This window comes from Apium graveolens, chromosome 9 (assembly GCF_009905375.1).
Source record: "Apium graveolens cultivar Ventura chromosome 9, ASM990537v1, whole genome shotgun sequence".
In the NCBI taxonomy this organism is placed as follows: Eukaryota; Viridiplantae; Streptophyta; class Magnoliopsida; order Apiales; family Apiaceae; genus Apium; species Apium graveolens.
In genome coordinates, this window is record NC_133655.1 from 270,861,852 (window position 1) to 270,886,338 (window position 24,487).

The 24,487-nt window shown below is 34.7% G+C and overlaps 1 protein-coding gene across 1 annotated transcript; it reads left to right on the forward strand.

Moving 5' to 3' along the window:
- Window positions 1-7,306: 7,306 nt before the first annotated feature.
- LOC141686330 (secreted RxLR effector protein 161-like) lies at window positions 7,307-7,609 on the forward strand. Its single transcript, XM_074491371.1, has one exon. The coding sequence runs from the start codon at window positions 7,307-7,309 to the stop codon at window positions 7,607-7,609; it is 303 nt and encodes a 100-aa protein (XP_074347472.1).
- Window positions 7,610-24,487: the final 16,878 nt, after the last annotated feature.

Genomic DNA, 24,487 nt, shown 5'->3' on the forward strand with positions numbered 1-24,487 from the left:
CCTTTGTTTGAATCCTTTTGCCACGAGTCTGGCCTTATAGGTCTCCACCTGGCCATCTGCTCCAATCTTTCTCTTGTATACCCACTTGCACCCAATAGGCTTAACACCTTCAGGCGCCTCAACTAGAGTCCATACTTGGTTGGTATACATAGATTCCATTTCGGATTTCATGGCACTATGCTATTTCTCTGAGTCAACACTACTCATAGCCTCATTATAGGTCACAGGGTCGTCATCATCAATGATTGACAACTCATTGCCATTCTCAATGACAAGGCCATAATACCTCTCAGGTTGACGAGACACTCTCCCTGTCCTACGAATAGGCTGTTCCACAGAAGGTTGTTCAGTCTGAACAGGTGTTTCCACTTGATCTGTAGTAGTTTGTGCTTCTTCAACTTCATCAAGTTCAATGTTGCTCCCACTGTTTCCTTCAAGGATAAACTCCTTTTCCAAGAAGGTAGCATGTCTGGAGACAAACACCCGATGATCGGTGTAAAAGTAATACCCCAAAGTCTCTTTAGGATATCCCACAAAATTACATTTTACGGATCGAGATTCCAGCTTATCTGGGTCAACTTTCTTGACATAAGTTGGACATCCCCAAATCTTAACGTGTTTAAGACTCGGTTTCCTTTCTTTCCATATCTCATATGGAGTTTGAGGGACAGATTTTGAAGGCACCTGTAAATATGCTGAGGTTTCCAATGCATAACCCCATAAGAATACTGGAAGATTCACATAGCTCATCATGGATCGAACCATGTCTAATAAAGTTCGATTTCTCCTTTCAAATACCCCATTTAACTGTGGAGTATATGGAGGAGTCCACTGGGAGACTATACCATTTTCTTTGAGATAATCTAGAAACTCTCCATTCAAGTATTCACCACCTCGATTTGATCGAAGAGTTATAATACTGTGTTTGGTTTGTTTCTTCACTTCATGTTTATATTCTTTGAACTTTTCAAAGGCTTCAGACTTGTGTTTCATCAAATACACAATTCTGAATCTAGATCTATCATCTATGAAAGTAATGAAGTACGAAAATCCACCCATGGCTTGTGTAGACATTGGTCCACATATATCTGTGTGTACCAATCCTAGCAAATCTGCAGCCCTCTCTCCATGTCCACTAAATGGAGATTTGGTCATTTTACCCAATAGACAAGACTCGCATGTAGGATATGATTCAAAATCAAAGGGGTCAAGTAACCCTTCCTTATGCAATGTCCGCAGTCTATTTTCACTAATATGACCTAGCCTATAATGCCATAAATAGGTCAGATTTTCATCATCTCATTTTCTTTTGTGAGTTTGTTCAATCTGAAGTAAATCATGCTCTACGTCACATACATACAGACCATTATTTAAAATACCACGTCCATAAAGAACATTATCTCTAAGGATAAAACATTCATTATTCTTAATAATAAATGAAAAACCATCAAAATCCAATATAGGAATAGAAACAATATTCCTCACAATAGAGGGAACGTAATAACAATTATTCAAAATAATAGTCTTGCTCGTAGGCATATGTAAACTAAATGATCCTATAGATATGGCCGCAACCCTTGCTTCATTGCCCATACGTAGAATCACCTCATCTTTTTCAAGAGTCATACTTCCCTTTAGTCCTTGCAAAGAATTGCAAATATGAGAACCACAGGCGGTATCTAATACCCAAGTAGAAATTTGACCTAGTGACATATTAACTTCGATCATGAACATGCCTGAATCAGAAGCGGTAGTCTTACTACCCTTCTTCTTCTTCAATTTTGTAAGGTAAACCTTGCAGTTCCTCTTCCAGTGCCCCAACTTGTTACAGTGAAAACAAACAGCTAAATTAGGACCGATCAACTTGTGAGCATGTAGTATGCTCCGGAGTGATAGTGCAGAAGACATGACGAATATAGTAAATCTGTAAACACATAACAACACTTAGCAAATATTCAATTTCATTTCAAAATACTATATGAATCGGGTCTTTATTCATAAGTGGCTCCCACTAGTTTATCTAATTTATACAACCCCTAAGTGAAAATTAAGCATTCATAATGCTAGTGGGAATAGGGATCCTACATTCCATCACACAACCTCGGCTGTAGCACGAAACGTCATGTGATGTTCAATAGGCAGACAACTCTTGTCAATTACATCTTATGTTATTCCCTAATATAACTTTAGCCTCTTGAATAATTGAGTCACGGCTGTGGCACGACAAACTCAATATTCTAAGTCAAGTCTAACCCAACATTTCGTACAATTGAATCAGTCTCCAATGGCCCACGACTGTGGCACGTAACGACCTTTAGATTCTAATTCAATGTACACATCTCTATGTAATAGACAAGTATTTCTTATTTCGAAATCAAAGCCCTCGGCTGTGGCACGAAACGACAATGATTTAAAAATAAGAACCACTTTCTATCATGTTGGAAGGTTATGACCGACACAAGCCTGTTGTGTCATTGGCCAATTACTACTTGATATTATTTAATTTTAGAGGGATTATATTACGTTACAATCATAATCATATTATAAAGAGATTCTTCCTTTTAAATTAAATATTTCAAATCAATAATCGATAATCAGATGATTCCCAGATCGGGTGGAGCATTGTCAAGAGGCGTCACTTAATAACCCTTTCTTACAGATAGAAATCTGTTGTTGACAGAATCATCCTTTCTCTCAATATTGAAAATTCATATTCAATTACTCATAAATACAAGAATCTCATGATCGTATTCATAATATTTATTGTTAAGGCAAGAAACGATTCATATTCTAGATTTTCTAGAGCACGCCTTATATTGATTTAAGTTCACCTAAATCTATCATCGCATGGTAAACATAGGCATCTATCTCATATATAAAAATAAATAAACAAGTAAGCATGCAAGCAATTATCATGTCACACATTGATATAATGATGTACTAATTTATTATAGCATTTAAAAGCAATTAAAACAATTAAAACATGCTTTAAAACACTATCGGGAATATAAACAGTTTAAAACTATTATATAAAAAATATTTGACAATTCCATTAGATCCGTCTCGGAAAAACGAATCCAATGATATATTGTACTCCCAAAACGGAGTTACGAAACTCCTAGAAAATCAAATATAATGTGTACAATGGTATCAGATCGTAAATAAAATCGAGGGATCGATTTCTAACCTTTAAAAGCGATCCAAGAACAATGAGCGGAGATCCTTAGCAACTGCTCCTCAAGTGTGAAGCACTCCACCGGTATCCACCAAGAAAACGATATAATGAAGGAGGAGGAGGTGGAGAGAATTAGGGTTTTGTAAATCTTTGGGTTGAGGCAAAAATAGGGTTTATAATAGTATATTTATAGGAAAAATTCTCAGCTGAAAATTTTCCCATAAAATATTATTATTATTAACCCTTTATTATTCTCACTAATAATTAAAACACATTTTAATTATTAATTCTTTTTCTAAACACTTTATAAATAATTCTCTCTCTTGATTTAATTTCCAAAAATTAAATTCTTAATTAATAATATTAAGAACTTTTCTTAATTAATTTATAATCAATTAAATCTCATTTAATCAATTATTAAATTTGCCAATTAATTATTTATTTCATAAATAAATAATTATCAGCCATTATTAATTAATTCCTCCACCATTAAATCATTCTCTTTTATGGTATGACCTTATAGGTTCAATATTAAGCCGGTAGTAGAAATAAATAATAATAAAACTATTTTATCATTATTTTTATAAATTCTCTAATTCATTAAATATGATTAATTAATTAATCATATTTATTCTACATCGTGAGGGATACTTCTCAGCATATCGAGACTATCCGGATAATACGAATTCAATGCTTAAAATACCAAGAACATATTCAGTGTGTAGTTACCGTACAATCAATTCCTTCTACCCTGCAATGTCATGATTAAATACAAGGCATGAAACTTGTGTCAAACCTATCTTATTTAATCACTTGCTTTCTCATTCACTATGCTTAGTTCTATTTAATGTAAATTAGAAACTCATTTCTAATTTCATTCACTCTGGCCAGAGATTCCTGAACTAGCATAAGTGGATCAGCATTGAACATTCTCTTCCTTCACTGGAAGGGGTAGATTCTCTATTGATCATACACTATCTTCGTGTACAAATTCCTATACCCAGTAGAGCCCTTATAATTGTCCCTGGAGACTAAGAACTAAACCAAAGCATAGTTCAGTGTACACAAGATGACTATGATGACCTCAAATCTAAGGATACTTGTACAACTATCACTATGTGAACAACTGCTGACACGTGAGTGAACTCCATCAGTTGTTCAGCTGTGTGAGTCATGTTCAGTGAACTTATTCTATAATAAGCACCTACATACCATCTATAGTGTCACCACACAAATGTCTATGAGAACAGACATCCTTCATAATGAAGCAAGCATAGTATGTACCGATCTTTGCGGATTATTAATTACCAGTTAGTAATTCTACGACCAGGAACTATTTAAGTTTAGAGTTATCATCTTTTAGGTCTCATTATTATGATCTCATCACAATCCATAAAAAGCTTTACTCTAAATTGTGGTATATCTTATTTAAACACTTAAAATAGATAGAGCCCGCAATAAAAATAAAATAAATCTTTTATTAATATCAATGAAATCAAAACAGATTACATAAAAGTTATTCCTAAATCCTCATACATGATTGGACTTAAGACATATCTCTTTCAGGTGGTACCATCACAAATGTCGAAGGTGCAGGGTGAATCAAATATTTGGTATCTGGACAATGGTGCTAGCAGTCATATGACTGGATTCAAATCGAAATTCTCAGAGTTAAATGAGAAAATATTCAAGTCAGTTTTGGAGACGGCTCTAAAGTGAGAATTGAAGGGAGGGGATCTTTGACTTTTGTGTGCAAGAACGGTGAAACTCGTATACTCAAAGATGTTTATTATATTCCAACACTTCGGAATAATATAATCAGCATAGGGCAGTTAACAAGGTCGTCATTAAAGGATAACTTCTTTGGGTATATGATACTCACGACAAGTTACTTATGAAGGTGAAATGGTCACAAAATAGACTATACAAACTCATTATTGACACTGAAGGTTCTAAGTGCTTACTGACTAAACAAGAAGAGGTATCGAAGCTCTGGCATAAGCGACTGGGACACGTCAACTATCATGCTTTGTCCTTGATGCTCAAAGATAGAATGGTAAATGGACTACCAAGATTAACACAACTAAAGGAGGTGTGCACTGACTATTTGATGTTGAAGCAAACCAGAAAACAATTCCCTTCCAAGACAAGTTACAATGCGACCAAGGTGCTGGAATTGATTCATGGAGACATGTGTGGTCCAATTCTTCCGGAGACGGCATTAGGCAAAAGGTATTTTTTCTTGCTAGTAGATGATTATAGCCGTTATATGTGGGTCTATTTTTTGAAGAGCAAAGATGAAGCTTTGGATGCTTTCAAACAATTTTGTGCTTTGGTGGAAAGAAATCCAGAGATAGAAAATGAGAGTATTCCGTACTGATCGAGGTGGTGAATTTGGATCAAATGATTTCAAATCTTTCTGTGAGATGGCTGGAATAAAGCGACACTACACTGCACCTTATACCCCACAACAGAACGGGGTGGTGGAACGCCGTAATAGGACGGTTGTTGAGATGGCTAGAAGTTGTTTAAAACAAATGAAACTACCATTATTTTTATGGGGGGAAGTAGTTAGACACTCAATATACCTTCTGAACAGACTACCTACGAGGGTTTTGTCAAGCATTACTCCATATGAAGCGTGGAATATAAAAAAAACACATGTTGGGCATATAAGGGTATTTGGCTGCATTGCACATATGAAGGTGCCCAGTCAACATACGAGAAAGTTAGACGATCGAAGTAAGCAAGCAATCAACTTGGGAAAAGAACTGGGGACAAAAGCTTATCGACTCTATGATCCAAATGACAACAAAGTGTATGTTAGCAGGGATGTAACGTTTGAAGAAGAGAAGTCGTGGTCCTGGAATTAAACTGATGGTGGTGAAAACAGTCATATGGGTGCATTCGTGGTAGCAGGTGACTCAGTGGCAGAAAATGGGGAATTTCGAGGTGATGACGGTTCAAATGTTATTGAAAACAGCAGCCCGGAAAATAGCAGCTCACAAAGTGCATATTCTGAGAGTACAGAAACACCAAGGACGCGGTCACCTGTGCCAAGACTGAATATGAAGACTATGATGACAGTGTCGAGCCAAGAAGAGTCAGAAAACTCAGTGAAATCTATGAAGAAACAGAGGAAATGCAGTTAGTGGAGGAATTATATTTAATGGGTATCGAAGAACCCATGAATTTTGCACAGGCTGCCAAGGACCGTAATTGGAAGATGGCTATGGAAAGGGAGTTATAATCAATAGAAGAAAATAGAACTTGGAAGCTAACTGAACTTCCTCGATGTCAAAAGGCTATAGGCTTAAAATGGATTTTTAAGCTAAAGAAGGATGCACAAGGCAATATCGTGAAGCATAAGGCGAGACTTGTCGCCAAAGGTTATGTGCAGGAGCGTGGAGTTGACTTCGATGAAATATTTGCACCAGTGACTAGACTTGAAACAGTTCGTTTACTTCTGGCTTTGGCGGCGAAAGAAGATTGGGAGGTGCATCATCTGGACGTAAAAACAGCATTTCTCAATAAAGAAATAAATGAGAATGTTTATGTAACTCAACCTGAAGGTTTCGTGAAGTTGGGAAAAGAAAATTTGGTATACAAACTGTCAAAAGCTTTGTATGGTCTTCGACAAGCACCACGTGCTTGGTATGCGAAGTTAAATGCTTGTCTTGAGCATGTGGGATTTAGGAGATGTCCATCGGAACATGCTGTTTTCACAAGGAAGAATGGAGGAGAAAATTTGATTGTAGCAGTCTATGTAAATGATCTTTTGGTGACAGGAAGTAGTGTAGCTATGATCAAAGACTTCAAGTGCCAGATGAATCAAAATTTTGAAATGACTAACATGGGTTTGTTGAGTTACTATCTAGAGATTCAGGTGGAGCAAGGAAAAGGGCATATCAGACTCAAGCAAACCGGATACGCACGGAAGATTATCGAGAAGGCAGGCTTAAAGGGTTGTAATCCAACTAAATTCCCTATGGATCTGAAAGAGTGTATTGACAAGGATGAGGGGGCAAAGTTGTGGATGTTACACAGTACAAGAGCATGATTGGGGGTTTGAGGGACTTAGTACATACCAGACCGGACATCGTATTTTCTATTGGGATTGCAAGTAGATATATGGAGCGTCCAACTACTGTTCATCTCAATGCCGTTAAACGAATTCTCCGATATGTTCAAGGTACTCTGCATTTTGGTTTGGAGTACATCAAAACCAGTGGCAACAATATATTGGCTGGTTTTAGTGACAGTGATTTGGGCGATGATCTGGATGATAGAAGAAGTACAGGAGGGATGTGTTTTTATTTGAATGAGAGTCTTATTACGTGGGTTTCAGAGAAGCAAAGATGTGTTGCATTATCTTCATGTGAAGCTGAATTTATGGCTACTACTGCCGCAGCTTGCCAAGCAATTTGGCTTTGAAATGTGCTAAATCAGATAACTGCAGATTGTAGTGGTCCAGTGGTGTTGTACGTTGATAACAAGTCAGCAATAGACTTGGCTAAAAATCCTGTTTTCCACGGGAGAAGCAAACACATTGACACGTGATATCACTTTATAAGGGAATGTGTTGACAGAGGGGAAATCATTTTGAGACACATCAGTAGTGAGAGGCAAAGAGCAGATGTTTTGACAAAAGCATTGACAACAGCAAAATTTGAGAAAATACGGGCTTTACTGGGAACTAAGGAGTTGTCTGGACAAGTTAAATATTAAGGGGGGATATGTTGGTTTAATCTTAAACTTGTTTTAAGTATGTTAAATAAAGCTGATAACAGTAGTTGTTTTATTTTGTTTTAGTCGACCATGATACAGTAGTAGTAGCTGATTTGTAGGAGTTTGAATAAGTCAGGTGTCTGTTATGAACGTGTCCTAGTTTGTAGCTAGTTTTTCAGTTTCTTGTTTCTGATGTATTTCATATATATTGAATAGTTATCATCAATAAAACAGCAAGCCTTTTGGAAAGCAAAGATCAAAGCTTTTCTCAGTTTCTATATCATACAGTTAATACATATTAAGTAGCTAATATTATTAACAAGACATTCTATGTAAAACCTTTTACTACTAATCTCTCAATTAAACCATTTGAATAAAATTTGGTTTTAAAAATCCATTTACAAGAAATGGGTTTCTTTCCTTTGGGTAGAGAAACCAAAGACCATGTGTTAATACAATCTAAAGTTGGAAACTCTTTGGCAATGGCATCCTGCCACTCTGGATAAACGATAGCCTCATTATATGTCTGAGTTTCAAGAATTGGTTGAAGTGAAGTAGGAACACAAGAGACATTACAACAAAGTGAGGAAGTAACATGAGAAAACTCATTTGAGTGACAAAGAGAAGTCAAAGTACAACCACCGAAAGATTCACTATAACTGGAAGTAAAGGGATGAACATATTGATGTAGGTAGCTTGAAACTTTAGAAGACCTTATGAATTTTCTAATGATAGGTGGAACAGAATTAGAAATGTCAGGATTTATAGTATGAGGAGAAGGAGGATAATTTATATCAATAGGTATTAAAGGATGTTGATTATCAAAAGATGAACCAACTGTAAACTCTGAAACAACTGGAAATTCTGAGAGCGGTAATGGTAGAAATTGAGATGGTGAAATAGAAACAAAAGGAAATATGTGTTCATGAAATATTGCATCTCTAGAAAAAACATATATGCTTATTATTAAGATCAAGAAACTTATATGTTTTTTTAAGAAAAGGATATCCTATGAAAAGAGAAAGGATAGCTCTGGGTGAAAACTTATCTCTATGTGGTCTGGGAGTAATGACATGGCTTAAGCATCCAAAGGCCCTTAGATGTGTATAATCAGGTAATTTGTCAAACAACATCTCATAAAGAGATTTATTAAAAAAAGATTTTTGAGGGGAACCTGTTGATCAAGTATGTGGCAGTAAGGACACAATCACCCCTGAATTTCTTAGGTAAATTGGACTGAAATAATATAACCCCTAGAGGTTTCTAACAGGTGTTTATGCTTTCTCTCCACAACACCATTTTGCTGTGAAGTACAAGCACAAAAAGTCTGGTGAATAATCCCTTTAGACTGAAAGAAAGTTGAGACAGCATTGCTTAGACCAAGTTTACGAGCATTGTATGTACTTATTATTTGAACAATGCATTTGAATTGATTCTCAACCATGAAAATAAAGGATTGAGAAAAGTAAAAGCATCACCTTTATGACTTAAAAGATGAGTCTAAGTGGCTCTTGTAAAGTCATCTACTATAGTCAAAAAGTACTTGTATTTACTATATATAGAGACAGAATAGGGACCCCATGCATCCTCAAGTAAAAGTTGAAATTTATATTGACTATGTATAGTACGATGAGAAAATGGTAATATGTGTTGTCTTGTCTTAGCACAAACAGAACAAGATACATCTTGTAAAGAAGAGCTACAGAGTTGTAATGTTCTAAGCTTATTAAAAGGTAAATGACCTAATATGTGATGCCAAGATAAAACAGAAGCATTCTAAAGATTATCAGCAGAAGCTACAAATGAGTTTACATAATCAAAAGCTACAAGGGAGTCGAATGGAAGGAGTTTATCATGAGTAAGATAGAAGCCCTTGTAAGATTTACCAAGAAGTAGTGGCCTATTCAGAGAAGAACCCTGCAAAGTGTTGGATTTTAATCGCAGCGGGGCATGGCAAAACACTTTGACACATATAAAATCCAAATAAAAGCATATAAATCGTGGTAAAAATATAGGGATCGTATCTAACCTTTAAAATAATTCAGAGACAACGATTAGAGATCCTTAGCAGTTGCTCCTCAAGTGTGAAGCACTCCACCGGTATCCACCAAGAAAATGATGTTAAGGAGGAGGAAGGAGGTGGAGAGAATTGGGTTTTCCAAACTTTTTGGGTTTTTTGGGGTTAGAATTAAAATAGGGTCTATAATAGTATATTTATAGACAAAATTTTCAGCTGAAATTTTCCCATAAATAATATTATTATTATCCCATTTATTATTCTCATTAATAATTAAAACACCTTTTAATTATTAATCATTTTTCTAAACACTTTAGAAATAATTCTCTCTCTTGATTTAATTTCCAAAAATTAAATCCTTAATTAATAATATTAAGAACTTTTCTTAATTAATTTATAATCAATTAAATCTTATTTAATCAATTATTAAATTTGCCAATTATTTATTTATTTCACAAATAAATAATTATTAGCCATTATTAATTAATTCCTCCACCATAAAATCATTCTCTTTTTATGGTGTGACCCTGTAGGTTCAATATTAAGCCGGTAGTAGAAATAAATAATAATAAAACTATTTTATCATTATTTATATAAATTCTCTAATTTATTAAATATGATTAATTAATTAATCACATTTATTCTACATCGTGAGGGATACTTCTCAGCATATCGCGACTATCCGAATAATATGAATTCACTGCTTAGAATACCAAGAACCTATTCAGTGAATAGTTACCGTACAATAAACTCCTTCTACCCTATAATGTCCCGATTAAATACAAGGCATGGATCTCGTGTTAAGCCTATCTAATTCAATCACTTGCTTACCATTCACTATGCTTAGTTCTATGCAAATTAGAAACTACTTTCTAATTTCATTCACTCTGGCCAGAGATTCCTGAACTAGCATAAGTGGATCAGCCTTGAACATTCGCTTCCTTCACTGGAAGGGGTAGATCCTTTATTGATCATACACTATCTTCGTGTACAAATTCCTATACCCAGTAGAGCCCTAATAATTGTCCCTGGAGACTAAGAACTGAACCAAAGCATAGTTCAGTGTACACAAGATGACTATGATGACCTCAAGTCTAAGGATACCTATACAACTATCACTATGTGAACAACTGCTGACACGTGAGTGAACTCCATCAGTTGTTCAGCTGGGCGAGTCATGTTCAGTGAACTTATTCTATAATAAGCACCTACATACTAGCTATAGTGTCACCACACAAATGTCTATGAGAACAGACATCCTTCATAATGAAGCAAGCATAGTATGTACCGATCTTTGCGGATTATTAATTACCAGTTAGTAATCCTACGACCAGGAACTATTTAAGTTTAGAGTTATCATCTTTTAGGTCTCACTATTATGATCTCATCATAATCCATAAAAAGCTGTACTCTAAACTATGGTATATCTTATTTAAACACTTAAATAGATAAAGCCCGTAATAAAAACAAAACAAGTCTTTTATTAATATCAATGAAATCAAAACAGATTACATAAAAGTTATTCCTAAATCCTCATACATGATTGGACTTAGGACATATTCCTTTCAATCTCCCACTTGTACTAAAGCCAATCACTCTGGTATCTAATACCCATCTTGTCTTTATGACAATCAAAGTGACTTTCATAAAGTAGCTTTGTGAGTGGGTCTGCTATGTTGTTATGTGTGTCAACTCTAATTCAATACAATACAAGCAATGTTACCACGCTCCCACTAACCCTATTGTAGACGCATGGTTCATCTTCGTTTTTGATAAAATCAAACTCTTTGATTGTCTCATCAAAATGAATGTTCCATCTTTCGAGAAGCTTGCTTTAAACCACATATGGTTCGCAGCAGCTTACACACTAGGTTTTCATTTCTCTTGGAAAGAAAACCATCTGGCTATTTGCCAGATCTCATAGTCGTAGTAAGCAGCAATCGCAAGCAAAATCTGAACTGATTATAACAGGGCTACAGGTAAAAGATTTCATCAAAGTCAATCCATTGCCTTTGTTTGAATTCTTTTGCCACAAGCCTGGCCTAAAGGTCTCCACCTGGCCATCTGCTCTAATCATTCTTTTGTATCCCGTATACATAGATTTCATTCCGGATTTCATGGCACTATGCCATTTCTCTGAGTCAACACTACTCATAGCCTCATTATAGGTTACAGGGTCGTCATCATCAATGATCGACAACTCATTGTCATTCTCAATGACAAGGCCATAATACCTCTCAGGTTGGCGAGACACTCTCCCTGATCTATGAATGGGTTGTTCCACAAAAGGTTGTTCAGTCAGAACAGGTGTTTCCACTCGATCTGTAGTAGTTTGTGCTTCTTGAACTTCATCAAGTTCAATTTTGCTCCCACTGTTTCCTTCAAGGATAAACTCCTTTTCCAAGAAGGTAGCATGTCTGGAGACAAACACCCGATGATCGGTGTAAAAGTAATACCCTAAAGTCTCTTTAGAATATCCCACAAAACTACATTTTACGGATCGATATTCCAGCTTATCTGGGTCAACTTTCTTGACATAAGCTGGACATCCCCAAATCTTAACGTGTTTAAGACTCGGTTTCCTTTCTTTCCATATCTCATACGAAGTTTGAGGAACAGATTTTGGAAGGCACCATATTCAGTAAATATGTTGAGGTTTCCAATGCATAACCCCATAGGAATACTGGAAGATTTGCATAGCTCATCATGGACCGAACTATGTCTAACAAAGTTCGATTTCTCCTTTCAGATACCAATCTGGAGGAGTCCACTGGGAGACTATACCATTTACTTTGAGATAATCTAGAAACACTCCATTAAAGTATTCACCACCTCGATCTGATCGAAAAGTTATAATACTATGTTTGGTTGTTTCTCCACTTCATACTTATATTCTTTGAACTTTTCAAAGGCCTCAGACTTGTGTTTCATCAAACACATATCCGAATCCAGATCTATCATCTATGAAAGTAATGAAGTATGAAAATCCACCCATGGCTTGCGTAGACATTGGTCCACATACATCTGTGTGTACCATTCCTAGCCAATTTGCAGCCCTCTCTCCATGTCTACTAAATGGAGACTGCAGTGCCACTATAAAGTGAGATTTTCATCATCCCTTTTCTTTTATTAGTTTGTTCAATCTGAAGTAAATTATGTCACATATATACAGACCATTATTTAAAGTACCACGTCCATAAAGAATATTATCTCTAAGAATAGAACATTCATTATTCTTAATAATAAATGAAAATCCAGCCAAGTCTAACATGGGAATAATATTCCTCACAATCGAGGGAACAAAATAACAATTATTTAAAACAATAGTCTTGTCCATAGGCATATGTAAATGAAATGATTCTACATCTTCAGCAGCAACTCTTGCTCCATTTCCCATCAGTAGAATCACCTCCTCTTCCTCAAGAGTCCTACTTCTCCTTGGTCCCTGCAACAAATTGCAGATATGAGAACCACAGGTATCTAATACCCAAGTAGAAATTTGATTTAATGACATATTCACTTCTATCATGAACATACCTGAATCAGAAGCGGTAGTCTCACTACCCTTCTTCTTCTTCTTCAATTCTGCAAGGTAAACCTTGCAGTTCCTCTTCCAGTGCCCCACCTTGTTACAGTGAAAGCAAACAACTTTGCTCTCGGGGTCTTCAGCTTTTGGTGGAACCGGCTTTTCTTCACCTACTTTCTTCTTCTTGGAAGAGTTCCTCTTCCTTTTCTTAGGATTAGAACCTTCACCAATTAGAAGAACAGAACTCTTCTTAGGGGGAAAATTCGATTCCGCAGTCTTCAACTTGTTGTGAAGTTCAGGTAGGCTGACATCCAACTTATTCATATGAAAGTTCACAACAAACTGCGAGAACAAACTCGGAAGCGATTGCAAGACCAGGTCTTGGCTCAGCTCCCCATCCATGACAAAACCAAGTTGTCCAAGACGTTCAATCAAATTGATCATCTTAAGTACATGGTCATTCACAGATGATCCCTCAGACATCCTACAACCGAACAGCTCCTTCGATATCTCATATCGAGCTGTCCTCCCCACCACATCATACAACTCTTGTAGATGCATGAGGATAGTGTGAGCATCCATATGCTCATGTTGCTTCTGTAGCTCAATGTTCATGGAAGCTAGCATGATGTATTGAGCAACATTTGTATCATCTATCCACTTACGATACACAACATGTTCATCATTATGTGCATCACTAGCAGGTTCAGTAGGCTTAGGTGAGTCAATCACGTATTCCAGCTTCTCAATCCTGAGAACAATTCTCAAGTTTCGAAGCCAGTCAGCATAATTAGGACCAGTCAATTTGTGAGCATCCAGTATGCTCCTGAGTGATAGTACAGAAGACATAAGGTACAAAGTAAATCTGTAAATGATAAACACATAACAACACTTAGCAAATATTCGATTTCATTTTAAAAACACTATATGAATTGGGTCTTTATTCATAAGTGGCTCCCACTAGTTTACCTAATTTATTCAACCCCCTACGTGAAAAATTAAGCATTCATAATGCTAGTGGGAATAGGGATCCTACATTCCATTACACAACCCCGGCTGTAGCACGAACCGCCATGTAATGTTCAATAGGCAGACAACTCTTGTCAATTACATCTTATGTTATTCCCTAATCAAACTTTAGCCTCTTGAATAATTGAGTCTCGGCTGTGGCACGACAAACTCAATATTCTAAGTCAAGTCTAACCCAACATTCCGTACAGTTGAATCAGTCCCCAAAGGCCCACGGCTGTAGCACGTACCGACCTTTAGATTCTTATTCAATGTACACATCTCTATGTAATAGACAAGTATTTCTTATTTCGAAATCAAAGCCCTCGGCTGTAGCACGAACTGACAATGATTCAAAAATAAGAACTACTTTCTATCATGTTGGAAGGCTATGACCGACACAAGCCCGTTGTATCATTGGTCAATTACTACTTGATATTATTTAATTTTAGAGGGATTATATTACGTTACAATCAAAATCATATTATAAAGAAATTCTTCCTTTTAAATTAAATATTTCAAATCAATAATCAATAATCAATAATCAGATGATTCCCAGATCGGGTGGAGCATTGTCAAGAGGCGTCACTTAATAACCCTTTCTTACAGATAGAAATCTGTTGTTGACAGAATCATCCTTTCTCTCATATCGAAAATTCATATTCAATTACGTGTTTCATAAACACAAGAATCTCATGATTGTATTCATAATATTATTCTAAAGGTTATGAAACAATTTCACTATACTAGGTTGTCTAACAAACGCCTTATGTTCATTTAAGTTCACCTAAATCTATCATCGCATGATAAACTAAGCATATATTACATATATCAACATGAATAAACATCAAGGTAGGCATGTTATATCATCTAGCACATTAGTCTAATCATTATACATCTCTATGTATCACATGAAGTATTTAAAAGCAATTAAAAACAGTTAAAAATAGCTTTAAAACACTTTCGGAAATATAAACAGTTCAAAACTTTTATATAAACTAAAATTGATCACTCCATTAGATCCGTCTCGGAAAAACGAATCCAACGGTATATTGCACGCCCAAAACGGAGTTACGAAACTCCCAGAAAATCAATTTTAATCTGGACAGTCGGGCTGTAACGCATTACAGGAACGCGTTACAAGCCCTGTAACGCATTTCGGTAATGCGTTACAACCCTTTTAACCAATTAAAAGGTGTAACGCATTCCGTGAATGCGCCACAGGGTGTAACGCATTCCCGGAATGCGCGACACCCTTTTTTTTCTTTTGCAGCAGCCGCCGTTGCCTCGAATTCCGCGCCTGACAGCCGTACCTTTTCTTTCTTTCTGTGCAGCAGCATCAGCAGACAACACAGACATTACAGCAGATGCAATATATATATATATATATATATACTTACAATTTATATATATATGAATATTTAATTACGAATTTAATTCTAAGAACTTCAAAAATTCATAATAAAAAATCTATACATCCTAAAATTATGAAAAAAATACCCAGACGATCGACAACACTTGTAGAACCCAGATCAACATTCAAAATAATTCTGAGAAACGATTTCTTATCAGACAAAATTAATCCATGATATAACTTGTAAAAATCATAATTAATTCATACAAGCACATAAAATTCTGAAATTTTTACCACAGATCTATATGCATACAACCTAAGCTCTGATACCATTGTTGGATTTTAATCGCAGCGGGGCATGGCAAAACACTTTGACACATATAAAATCCAAATAAAAGCATATAAATCGTGGTAAAAACATAGGGATCGTATCTAACCTTTAAAATAATTCGGAGACAACGATCAGAGATCCTTAGCAGTTGCTCCTCAAGTGTGAAGCACTCCGCCGGTATCCACCAAGAAAACGATGTTAAGGAGGAGGAAGGAGGTGGAGAGAATTGGGTTTTCCAAACTTTTTGGGTTTTTTGGGGTTAGAATTAAAATAGGGTCTATAATAGTATATTTATAGGCAAAATTTTCAGCTGAAATTTTCCCATAAATAATATTATTATTATCCCATTTATTATTCTCATTAATAATTAAAACACCTTTTAATTATTAATCATTTTTCTAAACACTTTAGAAATAATTCTCTCTCTTGATTTAATTTCCAAAAATTAAATCCTTAATTAATAATATTAAGAACTTTTCTTAATTAATTTATAATCAATTAAATCTCATTTAATCAATTATTAAATTTGCCAATTAATTATTTATTTCACAAATAAATAATTATTAGACATTATTAATTAATTCCTCCACCATAAAATCATTCTCTTTTTATGGTGTGACCCTGTAGGTTCAATATTAAGCCGATAGTAGAAATAAATAATAATAAAACTATTTTATCATTATTTATATAAATTCTCTAATTTAATAAATATGATTAATTAATTAATCACATTTATTCTACATCGTGAGGGATACTTCTCAGCATATCGCGACTATCCGAATAATATGAATTCACTGCTTAGAATACCAAGAACCTATTCAGTGAATAGTTACCGTACAATAAACTCCTTCTACCCTACAATGTCCCGATTAAATACAAGGCATGGATCTCGTGTCAAGCCTATCTAATTCAATCACTTGCTTACCATTCACTATGCTTAGTTCTATGCAAATTAGAAACTCCTTTCTAATTTCATTCACTCTGGCCAGAGATTCCTGAACTAACATAAGTGGATCAGCCTTGAACATTCACTTCCTTCACTGGAAGGGGTAGATCCTTTATTGATCATACATTATCTTCGTGTACAAATTCCTATACCCAGTAGAGCCCTTATAATTGTCCCTGGAGACTAAGAACTAAACCAAAGCATAGTTCAGTGTACACAAGATGACTATGATGACCTCTAGTCTAAGGATACTTGTACAACTATCACTATGTGAACAACTACTGACACGTGAGTGAACTCCATCAGTTGTTCAGCTGGGCGAGTCATGTTCAGTGAACTTATTCTATAATAAGCACCTACATACTAGCTATAGTGTCACCACACAAATGTCTATGAGAACAGACATCCTTCATAATGAAGCAAGCATAGTATGTACCGATCTTTGCGGATTATTAATTACCAGTTAGTAATTCTACGACCAGGAACTATTTAAGTTTAGAGTTATCATCTTTTAGGTCTCACTATTATGATCTCATCATAATCCATAAAAAGCTTTACTCTAAACTATGGTATATCTTATTTAAACACTTAAATAGATAAAGCCCGTAATAAAAACAAAACAAGTCTTTTATTAATATCAATGAAATCAAAACAGATTACATAAAAGTTATTCCTAAATCCTCATACATGATTGGACTTAGGACATATTCCTTTCACAAAGAACATGTGCCATGAGTAAATTGAATGACACATTTTAGTTGAGTAACCAGTTTACTGACAGATAGTAAATTGTATGTGAAATTTGGTACATAAAAGACATTTTTTAAATAAATGTGATATGTGATTGGAACTGTGCCTACAACTGTGACAGGTGTAGTGTTTACATTGGGAAGGGAGATATATAAAGGCTTAGGCAATTTGTCACGCCCCCAAATCCGGGGTCAGGGGATTTGGTCGTCACTATAAAATCTCAATCCAAATTGACCTGTTAAATCAATAAATAAATGCCAGCGGAAGATATTTATCATAAATGACCCCAAACTAATCCAAGATCTTTTAAGGTTACAGTTCTAGAAACAAGATATCCAAATTCCACAAATAAATTTTTCACACTTTCTTTTAAAACTTTTTTTTTTCAATAAATTCCAACTCACAATTAAACCCACTAGTATAACTTCGAAATGAAGTATACTAGGCCCAAATAAAATACACAACTATAATATAATATAATATAAACAACTTTACACAATAAAACTTACACTAGTCCACAAACCCTGGACAAACCACCTTCCAAGAGCTTCTTCTTTGCTTCCTTGAATTTCGCAGCTAAGTAGCGCAAGCTAATCCTCACTGGAGGTTAAATTTAAAAACAGGCAAGTATGAGCGAAAGAAATGCTCAGCAAGTTAATTATAACATATATAGGGTCTTTTTGATATAAAACCGACATCTGCATCAGCACAGAACATTTAAAAATCATAATTGCTGAATCATAAAATTATAGTAGTGGAACCCCAGAATTGATTCCTTAATTGTATTCAAAACCATTTTGATATTCTTGAGCGACATGCTTCAGCAATACTTTGAATCTTGACGAGAATAAAACTCGTAAAACAGTGTTTACGGAAATATCGTAAACCACAATAACATGAAACAATGATCATGGAATGAATCATAAACTTTATTCAAAACCGAACTCTTCAAATTAATACTTATTTTGTTATCATATCAAATTAGATATTACTACGAACTTTGATGCTCACAACATTCCATACTGAAGTCAACACCAATCATCTGTACTAATACCATCTTTGATATTTAACAACAAACTAAGTATCCTCAAAATAAGAAACTGAATCAAAACCACATTTCATCTTTTATCCGAAAATAAAATACTTAATATCATTCCTTGTAAGATGTCAAAATCAATATAATAATTTCGATTGGAACCAAATTATGCACTATGCTGTTCTGATGATCAGTCATGAAACAGCACCGGTATCCCGCAGTATACCGTAAATATAGGTACTACCCGTATCCCGCAGCCATACGGTACCTATAGGGCGCCAAGAAAAGGCATAACAAGCCTTGTAAGATATTACACTTCCGTATTGCACTTCTGTATAATAGCTCACGCTGGACCGGTGCCTCGGCCTCTTACGCTACCAGTAACCATCAAATCTCAAAACCTTTTATTGAAAAGGGGTCATAATACTCGACACCCGAAATAATTTTATTCCCCCAATTCTTGGGTAGGAATATTCGCAACCAAATCACTTTTCTCAAAATCCAAAATATTTGTAAATCCGATAATTGGATAAGTAAAATCACTTAGCTACTTTGAATATAGAATAGCGGAAGAATACTTGCATAAACAGAATCATTTAATTCAGCAATATGTAAAACATTTATCTATCTTGAACTGAAGAGGGAAAGTAATACTTGCATAATAAGCTTCAAAATAAATATCACTTGAACAATAAGTGAAGTCAGGGGTACTTGCCTTTGGGTTTTTAGCAGTTAGTCACACTCGCAAATACGCATCTATTCTGAAATTCTGTCTTAAAGTATCACCGTCTTTCTTTTCAACACTTCACCGATATGCTGCTCCTGCGATTGCTAGAAGCCAGATACCCAATACCATTCCACCTCATTCTTTATCCAACGTCTTGTCCCGATCAACTCGAAAGATCCGCATCTATAATTAAAAGATATAGTTTTAATTGTCTAATCGATAATCACTCGACGAACTGCGCGTCAAAATCCTATCGTCTACCCATACGATAGCCCACACATAATTATGACAGACAAATACAGGAATCTTGACCCACGTACGCACATAATTCACATAGCACGTAATCACATAATCCACGTATCACATAATTCACATCACATATAACTCAGTTCGTCTAAAGGTTCGACTCGATACGTTTAAAACTGAAATCAGATCAAAAATATGATTTTTCGATCAATAATCGACTCAGAATAACTTGTAAAACAAACGACCTTTCGAAACAAAAAGGATTTGGGTCTCGAAAGTATTTTTAATAAAAGCGGAATATTTTTCTGAGTCTGTACGCGTTCGTTTCATATTAAACAGACGAACGGTTGATTTATTATGAATTTTTGAACATTTTTCGGAATTAAAACGATCTCCGAATCATTTAATAATTAAATAATAGGGCTCAAACACCCTAAAATAATTTTATAAGATTTATCGAGCCTGGAAAATAATTTAAAATAATATCTTAAAGCTCGAAACTATTTTTCGGAATTTTTAAATTAAGAATAAATAATTAAATCTAATTATTAAATCAATTAAAATTAATTAATAACTAATTAAATTAATTAATTAATTAATATTTAAATTAATTGACTAATTAAGTAATTAATTATCAACTAAAATTAAATAACTAAATAATTTGGATTTATTTTTGAATTAAAATAAATTTTCAGAATTTACAATAATAAGAAAATGATATTTGAAAATAAAATAAATGATTTTTAAAACTAAAAACTGAATTTTGATTTATTTTTAAAACAAAATTCTGGGAAACATAATTGAAAATGGGAGTTGGGGTTTCAGAAGATCAAACGCGTTCTTGGCTTGAATGCTTGCCAAGAACACAACAATGGTGCCCAGATTCCGGTCACCTTCTACGGCGACTTGATCGGAATCCGGCGACCATCTGGAAAGCTTTAAGGTAGCCAAAACAACACGATTTTAAGCGGGTTTTTATTGCTTTATGTACCAAATTCACTCCACAATTCGATTATATCAACAACAGCATCAACATATCATCAACTACGATTTCCGATCAAACCACCAAGAATCCGATGAACACTCCGGCCAAAACTCGAAATCGGGCAAATCCCCAACCAAACTCGACGTTCTATATCACAAAACGATGCCAGAAACACGTACAATCTAATTATATCATCACAATCAACAACCAATTAACGTATAAACCAAAATATTGAAAAATACAAACTAACAAAACCTTTAACTCGACCTAATCATTCCGGCAATAGAACGAACTCAAAAATAGTGTGAATCGACTCTAAATAACATGTTAAAGCTAATCCTAACATCAAAAACAACCAAAAACTCCTGAAAATCAAGAACCCAATTCGGGTCTAGAACCCTAAAATACGAATTTGAAATTTACCAGTCGTTTAAACGATTTGATAGTTGAAATAGGTAGAACAGATCAAGGGCTTCACAACGGTTACAAATACTTGTGATTTGGTGTTCAATAACACCTTCAAAATTGACTTTGATTTTCAGAACTCTTCAAGAACACCAAGAACACATATTCAAGTAATTTTCAGAAAATTAAAACTCAATTTCTATATGATATTGAACTCAGTTTTTGACGTATAATATATCAAATTGACCAGAAAAACATGCTCTACAACATGAAAGCATCAAATCACATCAACAACATCAAGAACAAAAATTCGTAATTTAATTATCAAATAATTCGAATATAAATAATTAAATAAGAAAATTACTGTGATTTCTGGAAAGAAACTGATGATTGATTCAGAAAGAGGATTCCGAGAGCTTCGTTTTGATATGCTGCACGCCCGAATCGGAGTTCGATAACGCCTTCGTTCGTGTGTTTGATTCTCGGGAACGTATCGGTTTTCTCGGGTTTTTCTCTGTATTTACGGTGTTTTAACTGGTTGCAAATGAATAAACGGAATAAACGAAATAAAAAAATAGGCTATTTATATTTATAGAATATTGGATCGTTCTGGATCGTTTTGGATCATTTTGGATCATTTTGGATCATTAAATTAGTTGCTTAGCCGCTAAGTAACTGCAATAACGATCCGATTTAATACCAAAATTGGATAATTATCAAACCGAGCTTTTTATAAAATATTATATACGAGAATAATATAAAAATATCCCGTCTCTCGAAAATACGGGTTTTATTGATTACCGAACTAACTATCGTATCGAAAATATTGCGCCGGGCCGCGCACGGGTTAAACCGTAATCCGGATCGAAAAAGTCAAAACACGGAAAATGTCCGGAATTACCAGATTAGGTTAGGAAGGAGTTTTCGGAAGAGTTTCGGGTTGTAAAAACGCAAAAACGGTTGAAGTCGGATGATTCCCGGCTTTATAAAATAATTTTGGTAATTATTCAGAAAATAATTAATAATTCATAAATTAATATAAAATTATCTAACAGTCCAAAATTACCAGAAAAATATCACAATTATCTATATTTTATTCTGGACATATAATAATTCAAATACTCAAATAATATCACATATAAACACCCAAACATCAATTCCACTTATCAGATAATTCACCAAAATTCACCTAAAATCACATAAATAATTCCAATTAATAGTAATAATAATATTTGAAAATATTGGATATTACAATCTACCCACCTTATAAGGATTCCGTCCTCGGAATCAGCAGAAGAAAACACTAAGGGTTTTCTAACCAACTTTCCATTACACCGCCTTACTTTGACTTTACCAGGATACTCAACTTAACTTGATTGGTATACCTTCGAATATTTGGAATGATAAAATCACGGAGTTTCAAAAAGAAATGAATTTGATACCATAACGGAACCAAAATCTGAATTTGAGAAAAAGTATTGTTGAAATAAAAGAATAACTGAGAGATCAATATGATCAAACGAACTTGGTATTGCGTGTCCAAATTAAGACACTACTAAAGGTTGTTAACCTTCATGTATTCACAATACACATAAGTGATGGCGTCCCATCCAACTCCTATCACACAGACAGGTATACCTTGTGTCCCTTATAGTTAAGGTTGTTCATCTCAGTCAGAATAAAAGAATATCAAAGGAATTCAAAATCAAATGAATAAACTGAAAAGATTTCAAAGCTGATATTTCTGAAGAAAATGAAATCCAGAGAACAAAAATTTTGACACCAAATGAGCAAGTGGTGTCACATCACCAAGAAACTATCCACCAGATAAGAAAAGTGGAAGTTCAATATCACAACTTGACAGAGCTATCAAAACCTGAACAATAGGCTTCATGACAACCTCTGGCACATTTAAAACACAGTTATGATTGAAAATGAGTGTTAGGGAATATATCCTCTAACAGATATCCCTTTCTGAGAGAAGCCAAAAGAAATTATAGAAAGAGAAGGTATTGCCAAAGTCTTAATATTTATCTTCAATTTGAACTATCCTGTTGACTCGTCGTCCGATTCTAGACACTTCTTCATGTTTTAAGGATATCGATAATCTTCATCGTCGTCAAATCGTAGTCTCGAAAGATTCCACAATAGAAGTTTTGCAACTGCCAGGAGTTCCATCCAGCTCAGCACAACCATCTCAAACGAATACGCCTTATCTTAACTTACTCGTTGGTACTATATCCAATAGTCCAACAGGAACTCGATATGAGCTCAAACGTCCTCACATAGCTATACACACTCCTACACACTCTCGTTTCTAGTTTACTATAACCTCAGCTCTGATACCAACCTGTCACGCCCCCAAATCCGGGGTCAGGGGATTTGGTCGTCACTATAAAATCTCAATCCAAATTGACCTGTTAAATCAATAAATAAATGCCAGCGGAAGATATTTATCATAAATGACCCCAAACTAATCCAAGATCTTTTAAGGTTACAGTTCTAGAAACAAGATATCCAAATTCCACAAATAAATTTTTCACACTTTCTTTTAAAACTTTTTTTTTTCAATAAATTCCAACTCACAATTAAACCCACTAGTATAACTTCGAAATGAAGTATACTAGGCCCAAATAAAATACACAACTATAATATAATATAATATAAACAACTTTACACAATAAAACTTACACTAGTCCACAAACCCTGGACAAACCACCTTCCAAGAGCTTCTTCTTTGCTTCCTTGAATTTCGCAGCTAAGTAGCGCAAGCTAATCCTCACTGGAGGTTAAATTTAAAAACAGGCAAGTATGAGCGAAAGAAATGCTCAGCAAGTTAATTATAACATATATAGGGTCTTTTTGATATAAAACCGACATCTGCATCAGCACAGAACATTTAAAAATCATAATTGCTGAATCATAAAATTATAGTAGTGGAACCCCAGAATTGATTCCTTAATTGTATTCAAAACCATTTTGATATTCTTGAGCGACATGCTTCAGCAATACTTTGAATCTTGACGAGAATAAAACTCGTAAAACAGTGTTTACGGAAATATCGTAAACCACAATAACATGAAACAATGATCATGGAATGAATCATAAACTTTATTCAAAACCGAACTCTTCAAATTAATACTTATTTTGTTATCATATCAAATTAGATATTACTACGAACTTTGATGCTCACAACATTCCATACTGAAGTCAACACCAATCATCTGTACTAATACCATCTTTGATATTTAAC

Bases quoted from the DNA above. Each gene is read 5' to 3' on its own strand.
- LOC141686330 (XM_074491371.1), top strand. From the start codon at position 7,307: ATGGAGCGTCCAACTACTGTTCATCTCAATGCCGTTAAACGAATTCTC.